A 9,489-nucleotide genomic window follows, 5' to 3' on the forward strand; every position below is an offset into this window, starting at 1 on the left:
TCTGCTAGTAGTCAGATATAGAAGTGAGTCAATCATATATCCGTTGATCGTCTGATCTACTGGTTTACCCAATTCATCTTTACTTAAGGGATTGAAAGCATGCATAGGTGTTTTATTGGTTTAGCACCTTTCATCTTGAAATTTTTCCAAAGTTCTTTAGTGTATTTTTGTTTATGTGTGTGTGTGTGTGCACGTATATATATATATATATATATATATATACCTTTGTTGTCCTGCTTGATTTGAAGCCCTAAAAAGAACTTAAGTTCTCCCATCATGTTCATTTCAAATTCACTCTTTATTAGATTAGAGAAATCCCTGCACATAGATTCATTAGTAGCTCCAAAAGTTATATCATCTACATATATTTGAAATATAATGAAATCCTTGCCAACTTCTCTTATGAAAAGAGTTGTATATACTTTGACTCTCATAAAACCATTTTCTAAAATAAAAAGAACTCAGTCTGTCATACCAAGCATGAGGTGACTGCTTCAGACCATACAAAGCCTTTTTAAGTTTAAAAACAGGGTCTGGAAGAGTATGATTGATAAAGAATGTTCAATCGTTCCAAAAAAACAAGTAAAACTAGGAATCTGTAGTACAAAATTAACCTAGGTCGAACTCAGAAATATGATTCAATTTGATTCCTACATTCATTCACTTATAAACAGCAAGGGAGGAATTTCATCAAACAAATTGTAGGCGATTGTAAAAGAACACGAAAATACAAAAACAGAGTGAAGAAACAAAACAAAACACAAATCAAGTTTGATAACATTAATCCAATTCATCAAACCAATGCAAATCAAATTATCACAGTTACTATGAATGATGTTCAATGTGAAAGTTCAATCAAATCAATCTCTAAATTGTTTGAGATTGCAAATTAGGTTACAAAATCATCCAAATAATCCGTGACTAAATTTTGAAATTAGGAAATGAATCCATAACCTAATCCTTTTTCAATCCTAAACATAATCGTAATCATGAAAATCAAAAATAGGATTGAAGAGAAAGATGAACATTCACAAATATTAGAAATACTAAACCAGAACTCAAATTTAGCATTGCTTGGAGTGGATCCTTGGATAGATTAATTATTTAGCCCTCCATGATCATCACCAATAGAAAAGCCAAAAAATTATGTACAATAAAATGGTGGAACAGAAGTGAAAAGAGGAAGAAGAATGAAAAACAGTTGAGAGAGAAAGAAAGAAAAGAGAAAACTTGCACAGCAAGTAACTAATTCTATTTTTTTACAAAATAAAGTAACTAACTAACACTAATATATAGAGTGATTACTCAGAAGTAATGGATGGGCCTTGCTTAGGCCGATCTAATCTACCTAATTAAACTAATTACACAAAACAAAGCCTAAACTCTCAGCCCAATTATTCAAGTGTAGAGGCTCTGACTTCTAAGCTCAATTTGACTCTGTAAATGGCAGAATTGGCCAAAGCTTATTTGTAAAAAAATTGAAGATCTTTTTCTCAGCCTTCTAAGGACTACTCACGCGTTCCATTTGGAATTTTGTAGCATACTAGAGGCCTTTATATTTTTTGCACTAAATGGAAATGATGATAGTTCTGAAGAACATCATAGGGTATATCTTCTTCATCATTTGATGAAGTACTATAAGAGATATCAGATTCATAACAAGTTTTTACCTCAAATTTTTCATCTGTATCTACCATAAAACATATGTTGGCTTGTTCATCGTCTGAATTACTGCTCTTCTTACTATCTGAGTGGTCTCAGATGATCATCAGACTTTTCTTTTTCTTATCCCCACAATATCTTTTCTTTTTTAGCTAGGGATAATCAACCATCATATGTCCAGGTTTTTGGCATTCAAAGAAGATGATCTCATTGTTTTACTCCTTGTATTTCTTTTTGAATCTTGTGCCCTTTCTTTTGGAGGAGTGCTGAAAATTTCTTTTCTTTTTCATTATCTGTTTGAAATTTTTAAACATGAGAACCACTTCTTCATTTATGGAATCTACAAAACTATTATTTGAACCATCAGACTCAACCATCTGCACTTTAAGAGCTTTAGAAAATCTCTTATCTTTTGGAGCTAGTCTCTCTAAACTTGAGGGTAGTGAAATCTTTCTTTGGAAGATGATCTCAATTGACTTTATATACTCTTAGGATGCCCAACAACTTATTTCATGCTAGAGTTTTCAGGTTTCTAGCTTCTTGGATGGCTGTAGCTTTTGGTTCCCACACCTTGGGAAATCTATCAAGGATCTTTAGATTTATCTGAGCTTTGGTGAAGGTGTGTCCTAGAGCTTCAAGACCACTTAAAAGCACTTGAAGTCTTCCAAACATATCATCCACATATTCTTCTTCTTTCATGGAGAAGCAACTTTTCTCAGTTGAACATCTTTTATTTAGTTCATAGTTGATGCTTAACGAGTCCCAGATCTCTTTGGTTGTCTTCATTTTACAAGTCTTGTTATACTCATTCCTGGATAGAGCACATGTCAGAGTATAATAAGGTTTTTTATTTAGCACCATTATGGCAAGATCTGTGTTTGCCCATTTAGCTTATGGTCTAGGAATAGGTATGTCTCCATTTGTGATGATCGATTAGCCAGAGTCTATATTAAGTGGACTTGATGTACATCTCCATTTTGTCCTTCCAATATGGATAGTCCTCTCCTGTGAAGTCTAGTGGTCTCGTGAAGGATGCTCCCTCAATAATGAACTAACTATTGTTGTTGTTATTTGCCATCAGAATCTTTTTATCTAGACACTATCAGGTGCTCAACCCTTAGAGGTTAAGCTCTAATACCAAAATGTAAAGGCAAATATCACAAGAAGGGGGGTTGAATTGTGATTTTAGATTTTTAAAGTCTTTTTCGTGAAAAACAAAGTTACCATCTAAAGAGAAACTTTGTAAAACAAATAATAGATTTTCACAAAAACACTTTTAGATGATGATTTTTTTTTTCAAAGTAAACATAGTTTTCAAAACAAAATCCAATTCAAAACTTAGGTCAATTTAAAGCAGAAGAGAAATGAAAGCATATAAGACATGGAAATTTCATCTCCATCACTAAGACTACGTCTAGTTCTTGGTTAACCACCAAGTTCCACTAACTTCAACAAGTTACAAGTATTAATCATTGTCACTTCTGGTTCTTACAACTCAAGCTTTATACCAAACAAGTTACAACCAATATTCTTTGTCTTACCGAGCCACTGTTGGCTCTACACAAATCAAAAGATTTGTTGTTTGTTTGCACAATGACCAACTATTAATTGTCTTACAAATAGATATACAAACTCAACACTTAGTCTTTTCTCTCAAGGTGTTCAAGGTGTTTTGAGAGCTTTTTCAAACAATGAAACAATTTACATAAAGCTTTTCATAAAAAGAATTTGAATGAAAGCACGTAGGTTCGTATCCATGTCTTCAAAGCTTCTAGTATATATATAGGTCTTCTTCAACAAGTGTCCATTGTCTCTAAACGAATAAGTTTCTTCACTTGAGCTCAGATTTGAAGATTGTGGTTGTTGGAGCATTTAATCCTTGCATTAGATGCACGTACTCCTTCATGCTAGAAAATCACTCTTGTGAGCTTTCATGTTGATCACTTCAGTAGAAAACCACTTGGTTTTCAGTTAAAGAAGGTCTGTCACCAGCAATGCACGTCTTTTGATGGTGTTTGTCAACTTCTAGATATTTAACTTCATTTATTCTTCATAGGATTTGAAAAATCCTAGGAGAATATCTTTGCAAAATGAATCTCAAACATAAAACATTAAATGAATTCTTAAATGTCATCATTTTAATGATATATCAGATCATAGCATGTCTCTACTATCGTCTGATAATACAGATGCAAATGTACCAGACACAACAACAAACACAACTTTAAACCTTAGTATCTATTCGCATCTAATCAAAATAATTAATCTTGATCTGTTGAAAGACACAAACGTCTTTTAACTTAACAAGGTGGGCTTGGGAAAGTGTAGGCCAAGAGACCTCAAATATGAAGCCTATAGATTTTTTACTCCAAATATAAGGGCAAATGGTCATTTTATTCATTGCATGTGTAAATCAACAACAATTTAATCTTTGAAAGAACAAAAATACTAATTTAGTCCACGAATGTGTAAAAAATTAGATAACTTCATCCTATTGTTTGGTTTTTGCGACCATTTTGTCATTAAGCTATGATATTTAAATATCAATTTAACATTAAGGTTGTATTTTTTTAGGAGCAATTTGGCATTAAATTGTATAGTTCAAAGATCAATTTGTTGGTTATGCGTAAGACATAATTGTTGCACTTTTACATATTTAGAGACTAAATCAAAATTTATGTTCTTTTAAGAACTAAATTATCACCCGTTTACACATTCGGTGACCAAAGTGATTATTTATCCCTAAATATAATAAAATTTTGTTTGACGGATTATAATATAATATTATTAATATATAGAATAAAATACTAACAAGCCAGTATTCTTAATGGTATTAGACTCAATTTCCGTAAGCAATGTCTCAAATTTGAGCCTTGTGGATAGAAAAACATAATTGAGAGGAGAAAATCTCATTATAAGTACTCAAATTCTTTAACGGAAAAGATTAATTATCGACAAAATCGATAAATACTTGTTATGAATAACATGATAAAAATATATATAGAATAAGCTTAAGAACTCAGTTCCTAAACAATTGATAAAGACATGGAAGATGGATGTTAGATTACTTCCTAGGTATGATGTAAACGGTAAGTGGCTTAGAAATTGTCGTGGTTAAAGGGACTAAATCTAATAGTAGTATAACGTTTCTTCATTGATACATAAAAACTATTATTATTTAAAAGTTGAATTTATCAGAAATTACAATCTTTTTTAAATGAAGAAATCACATTTGTTAGACAATATTTTATATAAAATTAATGTTATATAACACAAAATTTTATATAAAATTTATTTGAGCAGGGAGGTATATAAGATTAATTAGATGGTAAAGGGAGAAAGAAATGAGAGAAGTTATGAATTTGAATTCCTATTGTTACTAAAACGAAATTAACATACTAATAATTGATAAAAAAAATATATTTATTAAGCACAAATCACTTTCATTGGATAAAGAGAACTTTCACCTACTGTATTTTTAAAAGAACAAAATTTAGATAAATATTGTTCTTCTGTATGCGTTATTATTCAACTAGAATTGAAAATTTTGTTTAATAATACTAAAAAAAATTGGGAGGGGGGAATTTTCATCTTTATGTGAATCGGATCTCATCTCATAGCCAAAGTTATCAAACTCTCGAGTTAACTCACTAACTCTTACGAGTTTACGAGTCCACTTGTTCCGTATGAGTTGACTCTTGAATAAACTTTTTTTTTTAGTAGACTCTGAGTAAACTCGATAGACTCTCGAGTTTACCACTGAGTCAACGAGTTAGCAAGTTAAAAAAGTTAGACCAAAACATAAGTTATTTTTTTATTGTTTTTTGTGTGTTTAGCATTCAACATATCTGCATTTAGCGTGTTATTCTCAAATACAAAATTCTCACCTTTAACAATATTCAACTCTTGTTCTCTAATAACATCAAACCCTCGATGAGAATGATTTACCACTACTATAACCGTTACAAGTTATTGTCTACCGGTGATGTATTATTACTAGACTTGGTTATTTAAATATTCTGAATTTTATGATTTACTGTTTTGCTTTATTATATTGTTCAAATGTTTAATTAGTATGTTATTTATAGATATTTTGTTATTATTTTTATATGAAGTATACTCTTACGAGTCTACGAGTTGAGTTTATGAGTCGAGTCTATAAAACTCTCACGAGTCTGCGTAAACTCTCGAGTTTGATAACCTTTGCTCATAGCTAAAAGAATAGGCAACAAACAAAAATAGAAGAATAAACACACATATTTAATGTGAACAATTCTTAACAAAATAAAGTCCACAAATAGAGAAGAAATAATTCATTATATCATAAATTGATTATATAAAATATAGAGTGAATTTTTTTTATCGATCACATGTATTTTTTATCAAAAATAATTTTTGTTAACTAGTTACTCTCAAGTATCTAACACAAAAAGATACTTAAATCTGATTAAACTGAAACAATATCAATTGATTTACGCGTTTTATGGTAAAGATAACAATTATAACATATATATTAATGCATATAAAACCCTAATTCAAAAACATAAAGACTTCTGCCACCATCATAGCCTCCCAATAAATATATATTAACAACATATTTCTTTTCCAAATTAATTGCAGCACAAGCTTTGCAAACTGAGTTATTCTAACACTGGATTGAGAGAATAAGATACTTTTCATGACTAAAAATCTCAATTCCTATTTTCTTAATTTCATATAGCAGCCGAATATGCATGATGTGACCATATCCAGATTTTGGATTCACGAAAAAATCCCAGGCAGGGACCAAGGGGGATTTAAACGTCCTTCAGGGACCCATAATAACTAAGCAAAAGTCACTTATTTTTGCAACATGATGAGCGGACACATTTCAAGTATATGTAATTCATATCCATATATTGCACAATTCATTTCCCAAATCCTGTAACAAATTAACTATACGTTTTTTCTTTTCTTTGGACAGCATTCGAACAATCATTATATATTATCCATCAGAGAAACACTTTGTAAATAGTTACTTTGGGGGTCCCTTCCCTTCTTCAATTCCCTCTAAGTAACTATGTAACCCAACTTCTGCCATATTCCACATATGAGTTTGACTCGTGCCCATGTTGTGGCGCGTGAGATGCAAGGATGAATGTTTCCATGCAAAAAGAAAGAGAGGAGTGGGGTAGGGAACAGACCTGGCCAAGAAAAGGTTCACTCGGTCGGGACACACTAAAGCACAAATGGACACCTTTTCTTTTTTTCTCTTCAACCCAATATTAAAAAAAAAAAATTAACCTATGATGAACCACACTATTCTTCACAATAATCTATCATTAATTCACCAATCACCAATAAACTAATTTTATATTTTTATAATAGAATCATAATTAAAGTTAGCTCTGGCCGTTCTACACCAAATTGGTAGCATGAATGGCTAGGCTGGTCAGCACACACTCCCTTTCTCTCTCTATTGTAACATGACATATCAGGCTCAATACTTAGCTTTTTTCATGCAGAAGGAGGAGAGAGAGAGAGGCACTAACAATATCTCTTTTTTCTAAGCACAGTACTTACAGGGCATCAATAAGAAGCTTATGGGTTAAGAAACATCGCCTTCTCAAAATCCTGAAAAGCAATAAAACAAAAAGAGTGCTATCGGGGGAAATGAACAAGAAACTAAAAATTATATATAAATAATCAAAAGCACCTCCTTTATTTTTGCTTCTCATTGCTCTCCTCTCCCCAAACCCTTCTTCCCCTCTCTTCTTTCTTTCTTTCTTTCTTTTGCTTTCTCTCTTTTTTCTTTCTCTCTTCTATGCTCAGCTCAACCACACACACACACACTCTCACTCTCTCTCTAACTGTTTGATGTGATTCTCTCTACTATTAGCTCCCAAAAAAATTAAACCATCAACCTTTACAAAAGAGAAAGCTCCAAGAGGAACCATGGTTTATACTTCTATCCCATCATATATTGATCCAGCCAACTGGCAGCAACAGGTAAAAATAAAATTTGAAGGGTTCTTCAATTTGGTTCTTTCTCATTTAATTTCTTTGCCCAAAAGGCAAAATTCAAAAAGGATAGATATTCTTCCTACACTTTTGTTTATACCCTTCTCCTGAATATACCACATATTTGATTTAATTTCCTCCTCCAACTTTATGTTACTGCAGCAACCAAATCACCAGCAGCAAGGCAACAACACTGCTGCCAGCTCCCACCTTATTCTGCCACCACCAATACAACCGCCGCCGCCTCCGCCATCGCAACCTCATGGACTCAGCGGTAGCACTACCGCCGGGTCCATCAGGCCCGGTTCGATGGCAGATAGAGCGAGGATGGCCAACATACAGGAAGCTCCACAAAAGTGTCCAAGATGTGAATCCACCAACACGAAGTTTTGCTACTTCAACAACTACAGCCTCTCTCAGCCCCGTCACTTCTGCAAGGCCTGCAGAAGGTACTGGACACGTGGCGGGACCTTGAGGAATGTCCCCGTAGGCGGCGGCTGCCGGAGGAACAAGAGGAGCAGAGGAAGCTCCAGCAGCAACACCAGGTCGCCGGCAAACTCCGATCGCCAAACCGCGAGTGCCGGCTCCGCTTCAACCACCAGTGGCTCCTCTTCTGCTGACTTGGTGGCCAGCCTCGGTGGCGGCACCGGGGTGCCACCGTCTCTTAGGTTCATGGCTCCATTGCATCAACTTGGGGACCACCACCACCTTGGTGGTGGTGGAGGAGAAATAGGGTTAAGCTATGGCTTGAACTATGGCGCAATTTCTGGTCCAATGGGAGGAATAGGAGACTTGAATTTCCATATAGGAGGCACTTTGAGTGGGGGTGGTTCTATGTTATCTGGTTTGGACCAATGGAGGGTTCCACAAACTCACCAATTTCCCTTCTTGTCTGGTTTGGAAGCTACTTCATCACATGGGTTGTACCCTTTTGAAGGTGCTAGTGGCAGTGATGGCTATGGTGGCACTCCCATTAAGGTTTCAACTTCTGGCATTATTTCTCAGCTTGCTTCTGTGAAAATGGAAGACAATCGTCATCATCATCATCAGGAACTTGGTTTGCCTAGACAGTTCTTGGGGGTCAATAATAACCCTAACACAAATGAGCAATATTGGAGTGGTGGTGGTGGTGCCACTTCTACTTGGACTGATCTTTCTGCTTTCAGTTCTTCTTCCACTACTAGTAATAACGCACTATAGAATTTTCTCTGCTCTCTCTTTGTGAAGTTACTGGCTTTTGGTTCTTCTGTTTCCTTTGACAAAATTTCAACCAACTCGATTATAATTAGCCCCAAGCGAAAAAGCTTCGAGGATGGTTAAGTACTTTGGCTTCTCTTTTTAAGATCAAATGAAAACCCTAGGGATGTTAGATCTTCTTCTATGTTTAATCTTTATATTGTTGTTATTTCTTCTTTTTCTCTATCCTTTTATTATTAGGTTTAGGTTGCTTTGTATGGGAAGGTTTACTAAAGTGAAATTATGAGTTTTCAAAAGAATGAATATTATTTCAGTGGCTTATCAATGATGTTTGTATCATTGGTTTCCAGTACCACTTGATTGCCACACATATATCTATGGAAAATATAGTCTTTTTTTTGTAATGGTGAAGATTGCTGAATTAACTAAGGTTTCATCTTCACTCAATTAACGATTTGGAGGAAAATGTGCTGCAATGACAATAGAAAATTCCCCAAATGGTAGATTAATTCTGAATGATTGATCTCAGAACGTTTTATATGAATCAAATTTAGCCAATCATCAAAATCATGAATCATTTGGTTACATAGTTAAATTGAGCTCATTTGTACTGTTCTTTAAGAGATTCTG

General features: G+C 33.9%; 1 protein-coding gene across 1 annotated transcript; it reads left to right on the plus strand.

Moving 5' to 3' along the window:
- Positions 1 to 7,365: 7,365 nt before the first annotated feature.
- On the plus strand, positions 7,366 to 9,155 carry LOC100816936 (dof zinc finger protein DOF2.4). Its single transcript, XM_003551395.5, has 2 exons — positions 7,366 to 7,650; positions 7,825 to 9,155. Exons 1-2 carry the CDS (start codon positions 7,597 to 7,599, stop codon positions 8,860 to 8,862), a joined length of 1,092 nt encoding a protein of 363 aa, XP_003551443.1. The 5' UTR covers positions 7,366 to 7,596; the 3' UTR covers positions 8,863 to 9,155.
- The last annotated feature ends 334 nt before the right edge of the window (positions 9,156 to 9,489 follow it).

Source organism: Glycine max, chromosome 18 (genome assembly GCF_000004515.6).
Source record: "Glycine max cultivar Williams 82 chromosome 18, Glycine_max_v4.0, whole genome shotgun sequence".
NCBI lineage: Eukaryota > Viridiplantae > Streptophyta > Magnoliopsida > Fabales > Fabaceae > Glycine > Glycine max.

Coding starts and splice junctions, on each gene's coding strand:
- LOC100816936 (XM_003551395.5), top strand. CDS start 7,597: ATGGTTTATACTTCTATCCCATCATATATTGATCCAGCCAACTGGCAG. Junction 7,651..7,824: donor CAGCCAACTGGCAGCAACAG/GTAAAAATAAAA, acceptor ATGTTACTGCAG/CAACCAAATCACCAGCAGCA.